Genomic DNA, 15,389 nt, shown 5'->3' with positions numbered 1-15,389 from the left:
GAATTACTTTACATGGAGAGAATTTAACCCGACTTGCCACTACAGGTCTCAAACTCAATTTACCTGGGGTCCGCTGGAGGTAGAGTCTGGGTGAGGCTGGGCCGCACTACACCAATGTGAGACGTTAGGTTGAAGTGGTCTCTTCCTCTGTGCATCTTCTCTGAAATGAAGGGCTCAGGAAAATGACTTAACCTTTTAATCCCGGAGCCCTATTTTCTGAAAATCTGCTTAAAATACATACCTAAGTAAATGGAATATTGCTCCACTTCTACAAGGTCCATTTGCATGTTCTTGGTATCTAGGGACATCTATGGACCTCAGTGAATGTATTCCCAGTGTCAGAAATATTGTGTCTATTACTAGGCGTGCTTACATTGTGATGAAACAAAGGAGAATATGAATTATGATTTTTCTTTGCATCTTTGACGGTGAATAACACCATGTTAAAAATGACCAGACATGAAAAACTGTCACTGAGCTCGTTCAGTACCTTCTTGAGATCATGTGTACAAAAAATCTAAGGAAATTAATAAAGGGAAGATGATTAAACAGAAGGTTTTGTAGATACAGTACTGAATTCTCCCATCCGGAACAATGCGATTTGAAATATTATTATAGAATATAGAATAGCAGGCCTATAAATGACTTTATTATAGCCAATTCGCACATTCATGGATTGGGCCAAATCTTCTTTTTCAAATGGCAGAGTTCAATTTGGATTTAGTATCACCAGGCGTGCATGAAGAACAGATAATGAAATCTACTGTATGTACAGTATGTTTTTTATTATTGCAAGAGCTCCGCCATTTTGAAACTGATTTCAAATTGGATGGTTGCTAAATGCTCAAAATACGGGAGACAAACTAACTGCGCTCCAATATATGCCAATAGCGTTCAGTTTTGTGGTATATAATCCTGAGTAATAAGAAACAAAAATAACACTTTAACCTATTGGTAAACAAACGTATTGATGAAAATATACATTATAACTGCTGTTGTGACATGGTTATGATGTTTATTCTTGAATACGTTTGAAAAAGAAAAACGATAATTATGTCAGACAGTCTGGAGAGCTTGATTTATGACGTGATGTCATTTGCAGTCCGGCCCTCTATTATCACGTCTCTCAGTGATAATACACAACCCTGCTCTGCTTCTTCCTCTCCCTTCTGTGGTGTGGAGAGTTGTAACAGTGACCCTTCCCCTTTAACAGAATAACCACCTGGCTCTCTCCCAGAGCAAAGAACATTGCCTTCTTTCCAAGGAAGAGGATATATTATTAATATAACAAACCTGTTTGTGCTAGATTCTGAGGTCACAGTAACCTTTCACTTCTATCCTCCAATGACCCTGGTTCAATCATGTGAATTACTTTACATGGAGAGAATTTAACCTCGACTTGCCACTACACCAATGTGAGACGTTAGGTTGAAGTGGTCTCTTCCTCTGTGCATCTTCTCTGAAATGAAGGGCTCAGGAAAATGACTTAACTGTACCGACCAGCTCTGCAAGAGGGCGTTAACCGCTACATACCAGTGGCCAGCGCCGACGAGAGGCGTTCCAGTAGTAAAGTCGAGTTTCTCCATCTCTCCTCAGGTTGTTATGGTGTCAGACCGGACTCTGTGAACAGCTCCTGGATGTGCTCACGGTGTGTGGAAGGAGCCTGGACCGTGGTGAGTGGCTGCAAGTTTACTTTACAATAAAGAACATCTTGGCACTTGGCAACCGTCTCCTCCCCAAACCCCCCCCCCCCCCCCCCGTTGTCCACTCAATTCTCACCCTTTATTGCCTGTGTGTTTTTCATAGGAGTGCTGTCTCTGTAACCTGCGAGGAGGGGCTTTGAAGACCACCACAGATAACCGGTCAGTGTTCCATGCAGGCTCCCACTGAATGCCTATTGTTTTTTTGTCTTTCTATCATTTTTCTCCCATCCCAATTGAGTCGTTCCCTTCCTGGTCGTTGCACGCATTGCCCTACTGTCGGTCTGGCGAGGGTGTGTAGACTATCACGTGCCTCCTCCGATACGTGTGGAGTCGCCAGCCGCTTCGTTTCACCTGACAGCGAGGGGTGTCACTGGGAGAACGTAACGCGTGCAGAGGTTCACGCTATTTCCCCCAGATCCCCTCCCTGCTGAACAGGCGCCCCGACCGACCCGTAGGAGTCGCTGTTTGCAACGACCAGGACTCATACCTTCACCGGCTTCCTATCCGCGGGCACTGCCAATTGTGTTCGTAGGGACGACTGACCAAGCCGGAGGTACCACTGACAGCTGGATTCAAACCCAGAGTCTCTGTGGTGGTAGGCGAGTGCTTTGTCCTCTATGCTACCCAACTGTCGTCCCTTGGATAGCGTTTGTTTGAGCATATGCCATCACCAACATCGTTGCCAACTACTGTATTTTCTTCTGACTAAATGATACAGAAAAAAGAATATCCAATCTTGGCATCGTCTTATAAGGGAATGGCATTCGATGCATTCTTAACTTCCAACAGCTAATCAAGGTTTTGCTAGATATACATGCATGCATGTCGAATATTACGGCTTGTACCCAAAATGATGCTGAAGATGTCGTTACGGTTTACATCCGATTTAGAGCGTTTGAGTTAATAAATCTGTAGTAACCAAGTCTATTTGACTTGAGTAAATCCTAGCCTTAATTTCCACCATGCAAGCTATGTGTGCCTGTGATAAGTATCTCTCTCTGAGATAACCTTCATCGTGAAGAGTTAACAAACGTCAAGCTGCACTTTTTCAAGCGTAGACACTAGATTTTGAAATCCTCTCCTCTCCTCTCCTCTCCTCTCCTCTCCTCTCCGCTCTTCTCCTCTCCTCTCCTTTCTCCACCTCTCATCTCCTCTCTCCAGGTGGGTCCATGTGATCTGTGCTATAGCGGTGGCCGAGGCTCGCTTCGTGGACACCCTCAAGAGGGAGCCGGTCGACGTCAGCCTCATCCCGGACAAACGCAAGAGTCTGGTAAGTTTAGGATGAAGGAGCTGCCATGTGAGTCATAGACTCAATTTTTTACTTCCTGTTTTCGCTCGTGACTTTTCACCTAGATCCCTGATTCGCTCATCCCCACCTGGGGTATCATTGGAAAGCCACACTCATTGGTTACAACCCTGTCCAATCATTTTCGAGATCGCCAAAGGATTGACGGAGCTAGAGTGTTGGGAGTGGTATTCGAAAAAATTTAAAGTCCGCTAAAGACTTTGGCGCACGCCTCACATATCGGCATGTAACTCGAGAACCGCTGAACGGATTTTGGCAATCGACGGGCAACAAATAGGGCTTTAATTCGATATATATATTGTATTAAAAAATATGCACACCGAGCCGCTAGAGGTCGCCAAAGTGGCGTTGGGCGCCGGCGGGCAAATATTTTCCTTGACATGAAACTAGTCATTAAACCATTATTGAACCTGAATGACGCTTCTGTCTCTATTCATTATTCAATATCTATAACTTTTACCCTGAGAGATGATTTACAATATTTTCACGCTAGAACTCTCAAAATAGCGTCGGCATAAAAAAGAAGGCAGGCCAGCTCTAGTTTACAGAGCATAAAAAAGAAGGCAGGCCAGCTGTAGTTTACAGAGCATAAAAAAGAAGGCAGGCCAGCTGTAGTTTACAGAGCATAAAAAAGAAGGCAGGTCAGCTGTAGTTTACAGAGCATAAAAAAGAAGGCAGGCCAGCTGTAGTTTACAGAGCATAAAAAAGAAGGCAGGCCAGCTGTAGTTTACAGAGCATAAAAAAGAAGGCAGGCCAGCTGTAGTTTACAGAGCATAAAAAAGAAGGCAGGCCAGCTGTAGTTTACAGAGCATAAAAAAGAAGGCAGGCCAGCTGTAGTTTACAGAGCTTGCATACAACTTTGCCATGCGGTTGATGTTGTTACTATTGGCACATTCTTCAGCTCAATGAAAGTGACGTCTCCTGTTTGTCATGCAGCACATTTAGGCCCCCACGCCAGACGTTGAGAGGAAGACAGCATAGACTATAATAGCTTCACAGTTGGCTATGATATTTTGACATCGCTGTCGCGATGTGTCTCAAAACTATAGAGGGGAGAAATGGGAACGAATACGTTTGGACGTCACAGTTACGTAAGATCGATGCCCTCACTCACCCGAGAAAAGGCATCGGACATTTTCATAGTTCGGAGGAGACGAGGCCATTACACGATTCAGAAAGGTGCACAATAGGCTGCCAGCGCTCTCCTCAAAAGATGATGACCTCATAGTCCTGTCACTGACTGAGACCCCCGTTCACAATGGAAGAGGCGGAGCTTAAATCCACAACCCAAAATACAGTAGCCCTACGCTGTTATGTTTTGTAAGGGCTTTGGTTTTTGTTTAAATTATATGAAATATGACCTCAAACCGAACAAAACCGTAACATTAAGGTATCAAACCGAGCAAAATCGAACGTTTGGTTAAATAACACTCAAGAAGTAATGTTGAAAGTAAACACTGTTTACTGCTAACACCGGCAGCACACAGTGTATGGATGCACCTCAGGTTTTTATTTTATTAAAAGGCCATGAAAAGAACCACTGCACTCTAATGATTTGGATGACTGAGCTGATGAAATGTGTACACGCACCCTTGGAGCCAGTTCATATCCCCTGCACTCAGCATGCAGCTCGTCACCGAAAGTTTTTATTTATTTTTCCCAGGAGGGAGAGGTTCACACTGCGGTGCATTCGTCGACTTTTTTAGGAAAGAGGTAGTGAGACACTTAGGCGTTCATTCATCTTCCCGTTCATTAAGACTCGCACCCTCAAGCTTCTTTGGATGCGTCTTGCATTTAGAACGAAGTCATTCTTCCGTCCTTGAATCTTCCACTTTGTCCGAAGGCCACTCTGCTGTTTAGAAAAGGGGGGGGGGGGGGGGGGGGAGATTAACAAATGAATAAATTTGCAGATGAATAAAATGAGGCGTTGCCGGCGGCCGGTGAATCTCTTCTGATGCCGTCCCGTCTGCCTGGCGGAATACTAAATGAGTCGCCGGCCGGCTGGTGCAATATCCCGCGGCAGGGTCTCTTATCAGGGTCTCTATCCCGCGGCAGGGTCTCTATCAGGGTCTCTATCCCGCGGCAGGGTCTCTATCAGGGTCTCTATCCCGCGGCAGGGTCTCTATCAGGGTCTCTATCCCGCGGCAGGGTCTCTATCAGGGTCTCTATCCCGCGGCAGGGTCTCTATCAGGGTCTCTATCCCGCGGCAGGGTCTCTATCAGGGTCTCTATCCCGCGGCAGGGTCTCTATCCCGCGGCAGGGTCTCTATCCCGTGGCAGGGTCTATCAGGGTCTCTATCAGGGTCTCTATCAGGGTCTCTATTCCGCGGCAGGGTCTCTATCAGGGTCTCTATCAGGGTCTCTATTCCGCGGCAGGGTCTCTATCAGGGTCTCTATCAGGGTCTCTATTCCGCGGCAGGGTCTCTATCAGGGTCTCTATCCCACGGCAGGGTCTCTATCAGGATCTCTATCCCGCGGCAGGGTCTCTATCAGGGTCTCTATCAGGGTCTCTATCAGGGTCTCTATCCCGCGGCAGGGTCTCTATCAGGGTCTCTATCCCGCGGCAGGGTCTCTATCAGGGTCTCTATCGAGGGCTGTACGTTTCCCCCCGTTGGCCCTCGCAGGCGGCAGAATGAAGTATTGGCATTTTAATAAAGAATTTTTATTTTCCATCGATCTCCACTCCCTGCACCTTGCCACAGCTGCCACGTACGTGATCCGTCAGGTCAGGGAGACGGAGGGAGAAGGAAGGAACAGGGAGAGATGGAGGGTTTAAGGAGTGTGTGTAGGAGGTGTAAAGGAGGGGTTTAGAGAGTAGGAGGTGTAAAGGAGGGGTTTAGAGAGTAGGAGGTGGAAAGGAGGGGTTTAGAGAGTATGACGTGGAAAGTGGTTTTAGTTAGAGGCTGACGTGAGTGGATTTTGACTCCCGCTCCTTCCCACTCCCACAGAAATAATCCCACTCCCGAGTGAGAGTTTCAAAAAAAAAATCCCACTCCCTCCCACAGAGACTGATCCCACTCCCGCCCGAATCCCATTGATTTTGTTGTCATAGTTCCCACTCCCTTCTGCTCCCGTTGACGTTTACTCCCGGTCCTGCCCAATCACGTGATTCAAAGTGAATTTGACTCCCATCCCGTCCCGCGGGAATCCCGAAAAAATGTCATCCTCTAGAGTGTATGAGGTGTAAATGAGGGGTTTAGAGTGTAGGAAGTGTAAAGGAGAGGTTTAGAGAATGTAGGAGGTGTAAAGGAGGGGTTTAGAGAATGTAGGAGGTGTAAAGGGGGGGTTAGAGAGTAGGAGGTATAAAGGAGGGGGTTAGAGGGTAGGAGGTGTAAAGGAGGGGTTTAGAGAGTAGGAGGTGTAAAGGAGGGGGGCAGAGAGTAGGAGGTGTAAAGGAGGGGTTTAGAGAGTAGGAGGTGTAAAGGAGGGGGTAAGAGAGTAGGAGGTGTAAAGGAGGGGGTTAGAGAGTAGGAGGTGTAAAGGAGGGGTTTAGAGAGTATGAGGTGTAAAGGAGGATTTTAGAGAGTAGGAGGTGTAAAGGAGGGGTTTAGAGAGTAGGAGGTGTAAAGGAGGGGTTTAGAGAGTAGGAGGTGTAAAGGAGTAGGAGGTGTAAAGGAGGGGTTTAGAGAGTAGGAGGTGTAAAGGAGGGGGTTAGAGAGTAGGAGGTGTAAAGGAGGGGGTTAGAGAGTAGGAGGTGTAAAGGAGGATTTTAGAGAGTAGGAGGTGTAGGAGGTGTAAATGAGGGTTTTGGAGAGAGTAGGAGGTGTAAATGATGGGTCATTTCCGCTGTGTTTCACGATGTTTGCAGAGCTGTGTGTGTTCTGTATTATAGCTGTGGAGACAAATTGTTTTAACTCAAAACCGTGATTGTGTTTGTCGAGCATGTTTTACGTCCGGTAAAACACAAAACTGTGATCGTTAGATAAACATGTTTCAGGTTCGGTAAAATAGAGAATATACCTTACTTTAGCCAGAAGGTATTCCAAAAAGAATAATTCAAAGTGATCGCATCGCCATCGCGATTACCAGTGTATATGTCTATCACACGTTTCGATGGTAAATACGCTTCGGCAACGGCATTTCGAGGCGGTCGAATGAATCTCTGTTCAAGCAGGAGGAGGAGCCCTTGCCAAAAAAAAAATGTAAAACGTGTATCCACGCCAATGCAATTCTAGTTCAGACACAGACAATATTTCCACCTGGTGATATTCGATCGGCATTGCAATTCCAACGTATACAAATGAACCAGGGACAGCTAGAATGATCCGGATGATGATTTAGAATAGGGATCAGAGGAAAAAGATCAAAGGATCAAAACCTGACTATACTCGTGATTGGCGCTCAACCGCTGGCGAGATGAGCCCGACTATACTCGTGATTGGTGCTGAATGTGTTAAGTGAAACGGGATACAGCACGCAACAACTTTACTTTATGACATAGTTCTTAGTCTTGCGTTTGAATACATAACGTTTTTAGCTCTTATCCAAGCCGCCCCGCTCTGTTTGTTTCGTTGCAGAGGTGCGTGTACTGCCATAAGAACACCAAGCCGGGCCAGATCCAGGGGGCGTGCATCCAGTGCTCGTTCGAGGACTGCTCCACTTCCTTCCACGTCACCTGTGCCCAGATCGCAGGCGTGCTCATGAAGCCAGCTGATTGGCCCTATGTGGTGTCCGTCACCTGCCACAAGCATAAAAAGACCAACCCGAAGGTAAGCACATGTGATATACTATACTATACTAGTAATACTCATGATAACCAACATGTGTGAATGTGTGGTGCGGCTATGGTTTCTTGCTATACTCCCTACCTGCAGAAAACGGTTTTACGGAATGGAGACAACATTGTAGAACCCCCTTTGGTTTTGAACTCTTGGAGTGGCATGTTGAGCCGTTCTTACTCCTTTAAAGATAGGCTTCAAAAGACTTACCGGTAAATGTTTTCATATTATCGTGAAATGGTTAATTTGATTGATCTTGCTGTATTGGTCCACATTTAAGACGACTCTGATTATAAGACAACCCTCCATTTTTCAAGCCTTTTTTTAAGATAAAATATTTTTGATTTTATAAAGAAAATAGGTACTCTTGACCTGAATATACAGTACTGGTACTAGTAATACAAATGCAATTAATACAACAAGGTAGACTGATATACATTTTACACCATTTAGATTAAACTGACTTAAACATTAAACATTTATTTTTTATTATAAGTAATATGTAATTTTTTATATGAATACATAAAGTTTCATATATCTTTACTATTGAATACATAAAGTTTCATATATATTTACTATTGAATACATAAAGTACGATATATCCTTAGTATTGAATACATAAAGTTTCATATATCTTTACTATTGAATACATAAAGTATCATATATCTTAAGTATTGAATACATAAAGTATCATATATCTTTAGTATTGAATACATAAAATATCATATATTTAGTAAGAGAAAAACTGGATCCCTGGAGCTACTGTTTGAAACTAGAAATGATCCGTTTGTCTGTGTTGCTGCTACCCTCCCACCACCTTTAACATACAAAGAACCATCCTGTAAGAGCAATGTTGGTTCACTTTGTTTCAAAGAAGTATCTTCTAAGAGCAATGTTGGTTCACTTTGTTTCAAAGAAGTATCTTCTAAGAGCAATGTTGGTTCACTTTGTTTCAAAGAAGCATCCTCTAAGAGCAATGTTGGTTCACTTTGTTTCAAAGGGTGATTTTTGGAGGAGATTTGTGTTGCGATTACAAACTATATTCAAGCATTCATAACTAGTTATTGTAGAGGTAATTTTTCTTCTCAAAACTACCTGGTGTGGGCGCCCCAGGCGAACCACATAGCGCGCTCAGCCGCGACACGGCCGACCCGGGTTCGACTCCCGAACCCGTCGTTATTTGCCGAATGTCTTCCCCCCACTCTGTCTCCCATTCCTCCTCTGTCTCTCTCTACTGGACTGCCCAGTAGCAATAAAGCGATAAAACGCAAAAAAAAAAAAAAAAAAAAAACGACCTGGTGTAGCTTTAACTTGGCCTGCCTTTAACCTTTTGAAACCTAATGTTGCAACAGTGGATCATCCAGGAGGCTCAGTCTTTAACACTTTGAGCGCCACGCCGTGTTTTCCTTTTTACCCCCTTGAATGCCACGGTCCACTCCCAATGTTAACGTAGGGCTGGGCGATATAACGATAACGATAAATATCGCGATATATTTTAATAATCGATATCGAATATCGAAATTTTTTTTTTTTTTTTTTTGTGACCTGCAACAGGGCAGGTTTAAAACCAGAGACAGTGGACAGAGTTGTCTTTCTTGCCTGCAACTTAAAGTAATGGCTTTGCTTGTCCAAATGACAATACTGACCAAATTGAGATTTATTTTTCTCTTGTCCATTTATTTTGTTTGCTTTCTAATTTAAAATACAGTTTGAAACCGTCTGTACACAGTAGGCTATGTGTGCTAGCAGAACTAGACTCCAGTCACGGTGCACATGTGCGGTGGTTTGTCCACCAAAAAAGCGCCAAAAGATCGAAAATAAACTAGCAGAGCCAGAACTGTTCAACTCCCCTGGAGCCACAGCCAGCAGAGAAGCCGGTTTACTTTCGCTTTTAAACCAGCTGCAGCCTGAGAACTGGAGTGTGAGGGGATGTAACACTAAAGATGGCGGCAATGACAAAGAATTGCTGCAAAATAAACACACATCTGTTGTTAAAAAAAAGAAAAAAGAAAATATATACTTATAACAATTTCGATAATTATCAATATCGAGAAATATGATAACATTATCATATCGTTATCGCAATATGATTTTTTTCCATATCGCCCAGCCCTATGTTAACGTTAATATCGCCTAATCTATGTTTTAATCTGCCCGTCGCTTATCAAAGAATCATTTTCCAGTCAGTGTTGTCACGGCAGATTGGTTTTTTATCGCTTCATTTCCGTTTGAGAGCATTTTGAAAAGCACCCGTTTTCAGGTGAAAAACAACCTATTCTATGATAATCGCCTTTTACTGGAATATTCCAGAACGTTGATATTTGTTGGCCTATTTATGAATCGTTTTCAAATAAACGCTAGATGATCAATAGTATACGTGCACGCACGCACGTTCGAGCCATGTGCTGATAATAGCTGCTTTCATTTCCTCATGGATTTTACAGTGAAACAGCTAGAGCACATATCACAAAAAAGCTTATATCTCCTCGAAAACGAGTCTGATTATCCTAACACTGATAACATAGATTCCTTACCTGACATCAGATGGTATCCAAATGGTATATTCCAATTCCTGATCACCATTTAAAAAAACCGATAAGTATATTGATCCAACGTGTGTACAGTATAACCCATGCTCGCCGCGGCTCAGAGGATCCAGAATGAACTCTGGTAACTCCGGCTGCATCAGTGGACTGGAAAATGTGGACTGGAATATTTTTTTCCCCCCATCCATTTTCATTGAGTCCATTCCAAAAGGGTGATTTACCATCTGGGAGACGATAGGGGGCGCTTTTTTCACATCTGATCGCCGGCGGCCCCTGGATTTCCAACGGTAGGCTCGGGTGATGCAATATGATTTCAGATCGCAAAAAAAAATAAAAATAAAAAAAAAAATCAGAGAAAAGCCGTGACGTGGCTTTCAACGTCACTATCGTAAACCCGAGATTAGCCGTGAGTGGCGCTCAAAGTGTTAAGCTAGCACGATGAAAACTATATATTTTGCGAGGAATCTGTAGATGCCAAACATGTCATACTAGCTTACCGGGAAAGAAGCTAAATATTTTATTAAATTTGTATTTGTTCCATTCATGGCAATGCACAGCTCCACAAAAGCACATCTATCTATCTAGGTCGTCCTCGGACGGGCCCTCCATCTGCTTCCAGTCATCCCTATCCTCCATGCATCTGGCTAGCTCGCCAGTACTTTCTTCTCCTGCATCTCTCCTGAGTACGTCCACATACGTTAATGTGGGACGTCCTCGTGATCGATGCCAGTGTGTTGGCTCCCACAGCACAATTTTGCTGGTTGGCAGCTCATGGTGTCTCTGGCAGTGACCTGCCGGCCTCATTCTCCTGACTGCCACTTTCTCGCTCACTCTTACCGCCCCCCTCATACAAGTTTGCATTAGCGACATGCTCATCCCTGTTGATGTTAAGCACCACAAAAAAGCACAACAGCATAATTTCATAATAATAGCACCTCCCAATTTGCACATTCCATGAGTGAAAAGGAGCAGGGAGTAGAAAATCTTATTTCGCCTGCCCCCTTACACAAAACAATAAATAAACAATAGAAATAGATGGTCTTTCAATTACACATTAAACTATCAATACTTACAATAACATGAGAAAAAAATGGCATAAGGAAACCCCTCAACTTCATAAAGATTGTTCTTTCTTTATACATTTTCTTGAACTGAAAGATATTTGTATGACTCTTTAAATAATTTTGTAGAGAATTCCACAGTTTTACACCATATACTGAAAATCAAGTAGTCCATATCGCTCCTTGGTATTTGACCTTACCCCTAGAACCCACCTCACCCCTGCCCACTTTGACAACCTAGGATGGCTTAGAGTAGACGACAGAGTACAGCAACTTGCAATGGGCCTGGTCTACAAGATACACTATACGACTAAGGTACCCATGTACATGTCAAAATACTTCCCAAAGGTCAGTGAATACCACGACCACAACACCAGAGGAAGCTCAACAAATCATGTTAAACCCAGATTCGGCTCAAACAAGGGACTAAACACGTTTCGCAATTATGCCACATCAATGTGGAACGCCCTACCCAAAGCTGTAAAGGAATGTGAATCCCTACCCACATTCAAAACCGCTCTTAAAGAACACCTACGGGAGGCTGCAATTAGAAACTGGCCACCCTAAATGTCCAAACCCCCCACCCCCTCCTAATAGACAGTCTTCTCCCCACCGCATGTATATATTCTCTCCCCGCCGTATGTATATTTCTCACCCACCCACCCACCCCCTCCTAATGTACAGTCCCCTCCCCATCATAAGTATATACTCTGTCAGGATCTATGGGTAACAGTACTGTATATTTGAATACCGTTTATGTCACAAATGTATCAGTACTAAATACCTGTATGTCCCTATGCCATAAATGTCATGTATGTTGTGTATGTCATAAATCTCAATATGAATTGAAAATGGGGGACCCTGATGTAAACAAGACAAACGTCTTTCTCTGGTCTGCATCCCCTTAACAATTGTGTGTATTGAGCCGTACTGTATTGTACCCATTCTGCAATCTGTTAAATAAAGTATTCATTCATTCATTCATTCATTCATTCATTCATTCATTCATTCATTCATTCATTCATTCATTCATTCATTCATTCATTCATTCATTCATTCATTCATTCATTCATTCATTCATTCATTCATTCATTCATTCCAAAGTAAAAACCTTCTTTCCCATGATGACACCTCTCAATGTCTAGTCCGTGAATATAAGATGTAATTTTCGGTCAAATTAAATAAATGTTGTCATATATTCGGGCCAAGACATTCTTAATTCAGTAGGTATAGAGTGTAACCATCAGTCTCTCTCTCCTAGATGCGGGAGGCTCCGAAGGGTCCCTCTCTTGGCCAGAGGGTGATTGGACGCCAAAACGACGGGTGGTTCTACCACTGCACCATTATCGGCATGGCAACGCAGACCTTCTACGAGGTCAACTTCGCCGACGGCTCTTACTGTGACAACCTCTACCCTGAAACCATCATAGTAAGTCCTCCTCACTGGTGGCGCATGCTGTATAGCTAAGCCGGCTGCGGCCGTCAGTTTCTCATGTAAATAGAGGGGCGACAGTGGCTCAGGAGGTAGAGTGGTACAGTAGTCGGAAGGTTCCCGGTTCGATTCCCGCTCCTCCTGGGCAGCATGTCGATGTGTCCTTGAGCAAGACACTTATCCCCTAATTGCTCCCGATGGTACCTTGCATGGTTGCCCCCCGCCATCGGTGTGTGAGTGAATGAGTGAATGTGAGGAACAAAAATTGTAAAGAGCTTTGGATAAAAGTACTATATAAATGCACCATTTACCATTTTTACCAAATATCTTCATCAGAGGTGAAGGATATCCTTGTTGTTTGAAGCACCAGAGGTTGACTAACGGGCGCCAGTGGCTCAGGAGGTAGAGCAGTCGTCTGGTAATGGGAAGGTTCCCGGTTAGATTCCGGCTTCTCCCGGCAGCGCGTCAAAGTGTCCTTGAGCAAAACACTTAACCCCTAACTGCTCCCGTTTAACTGGTTGGCAACCAGTTAACACCGTCGGTGTGTGAATGTGTGAGTGAATGGGTGAATGTGAGGCATAGGTTGTAAAGCACTTTGGATGAAAGCTGTTATATAAATGCACTATTTACCATTTGACTATGGCAGAGAAGATGACTTTCAACATGGCCGACACATACATTTACATTTAGTCACTTAGCTGTAGGGATGGGTAATTGGGTACCGAATTCGGTACTTTTGAGGTACCGAACCGAAACACGTCGGTACTACCGAGTATCTATTCAAGTGAGATACCGAGAGAATTTTTTTTTTTTTTTTTTTTTTTTTTTTTTTTTTTTTTTTTTAATGTCAACGTTCACACGCACAATATATGCTTACCTAGGATTTGACTTGATTCAACAACAAAGCAGTCGGAGCAATGACAAGCCGAAAACTGTCGAAATTGTAGTTATTTGAAGTTTGGATTTTTTTTTCCACAACTGAAGTAGGTAAATTAAATTTCTTGAGACTAAAGTACAGAAAAAAGGTACCGTTGGGTACCGGTATCGATTCACAGGTACCGGTACCGTATCGGTTCAAATGTGAAAGGTACCCATCCCTACCTAGCTGACACTTTTATCCAAAGCCTCTTACAAGTTCTGTACGACAGGTCAGAAGGAAGGGTACAACTCAGCTGAGTAACGATGTTCGTCAAACAGTGTTGAACTTGGGTGCTACAATCTTGAGTGCATAGTAGTAAAGACATATTAACATAGTAGGTAGTAATATAAGCCAAAGGATTATTTAGTAGCAAAGTTTATGATGGTAAAAGACAGTACGAAGGTTCGTTTTTTTATTAGCTTTTATTATTGTTCTCACTCCCACCTCTCTCTTTCCTACCGTCTCCCTCTCCTCCTCTCTTCTTCTCCTCCTCTATTCTCTTCCCCTCCTCTCTTCTTCTCCTCCTCTCTTCTCCGCAGAGCCACGACTGTCTCCGCACCGGGCCTCCGGACGTCAGGGACACGCTCTTGGTGCAAACCACCGACGGCCAAGAGGTCAACGCCCACTACGTCAAAGAACACGTCCACACACTGTACCAGGTGAGGGCAGAGTGTTTACAATATAGTAATTTAGCGTACGCGTTTATCCAGAGCGTCTTACAGATTGTGAACAACATGTCACCAGGCATCCCTGGCAGCTAAGGGTCAGTGGCATTGTTCGTCAAATAGTATCGAGCTTGGGTGTTGCACTCCGAGTGCATAGTAGTATAGACATATTGGCAAGAATACGTAGTAGTACAAGAATAGTAGCATAGTAGTAGATAGTAAAAAGATAAGAGGGTTAATTTTTTTCCTTCTTCCAGATTATTTCAGATATTGTTTGACGAGGTGTGTTTTTAGTCGACAGCAGAAAAATGGCCGGGTTTCAGCCAACCTGACCGTGGTGGGGAGTTCGTTCCACCATTGTGGAGCGAGGACTGAGAATAGCCTACTTCTCTTTGATGACCCTCCCAGAGCTCGGATAGGAGTGGGTCTGAGGCGACCAGAAGATGTAGAGCGTAGGGGTCTTGAGGGTGTGTAGTTAGAGACCATTGACGGACCACTACTGGAGGTAGGAGGGAGCCGTTCCCGTCGCTGCACATTATGCCAGGTCAAGGACCTTGAAGCGGATTCGTACGGATATCCAATATGGCTGTGCTTGTAACTGTGCTCGGCAGGTGTTGGCTCCCAGGCTAACGTATTATGCATCACCAAGCAATTGACCTTATCTCAAAAGGTTTTCCAGGGGTAAGCTCCGGTTGTAATTGGAGGATCAAGAAAAGAGGGCAGGGTTTGAGAAAAGTTAATTTCATGATGACCATTTGACCTGTAGTTTTTCTACCAGGATGTCTGTGGTGATGATTATGTAACGCAATACAATGAGCTATGACTATATGGTATTTCTTGGGGAAACCTTGTCAGCACCTTGTTTCAAATCACTTGTGTCATCTGTTTGCAATAAGACTGTCTGCCACCTGCAGCTTGGTGTGTAAATCACTACTGTCATGGGTAGACGTGTTCAGCGTGGCAATCAATAGGATTAGTAAGTGAGAGTGAAGTTATATTTGGGGTCACTCCTTCCCTTTGATTAGGATCCATTTTAACCT

General features: G+C 43.9%; 1 protein-coding gene across 1 annotated transcript in view; it reads left to right on the top strand.

Annotated features, from left to right (window-relative positions):
* Window positions 1-15,389, top strand: part of kdm4b (lysine (K)-specific demethylase 4B) — a 136,961-nt gene that overhangs the window by 113,924 nt on the left and 7,648 nt on the right. The window contains 6 exon segments of the mRNA XM_084309027.1: window positions 1,597-1,673; window positions 1,807-1,862; window positions 2,865-2,973; window positions 7,526-7,717; window positions 12,595-12,762; window positions 14,224-14,343. Of these exon segments, the coding sequence (XP_084165153.1) occupies window positions 1,597-1,673; window positions 1,807-1,862; window positions 2,865-2,973; window positions 7,526-7,717; window positions 12,595-12,762; window positions 14,224-14,343 (722 nt within the window).

The sequence above is a fragment of the Notolepis coatsorum genome (assembly GCF_963971535.1).
Source record: "Notolepis coatsorum genome assembly, chromosome: 2".
Classification (NCBI taxonomy): domain Eukaryota; kingdom Metazoa; phylum Chordata; class Actinopteri; order Aulopiformes; family Paralepididae; genus Notolepis; species Notolepis coatsorum.
This window is presented reverse-complemented; position numbering and strand designations above follow the sequence as displayed.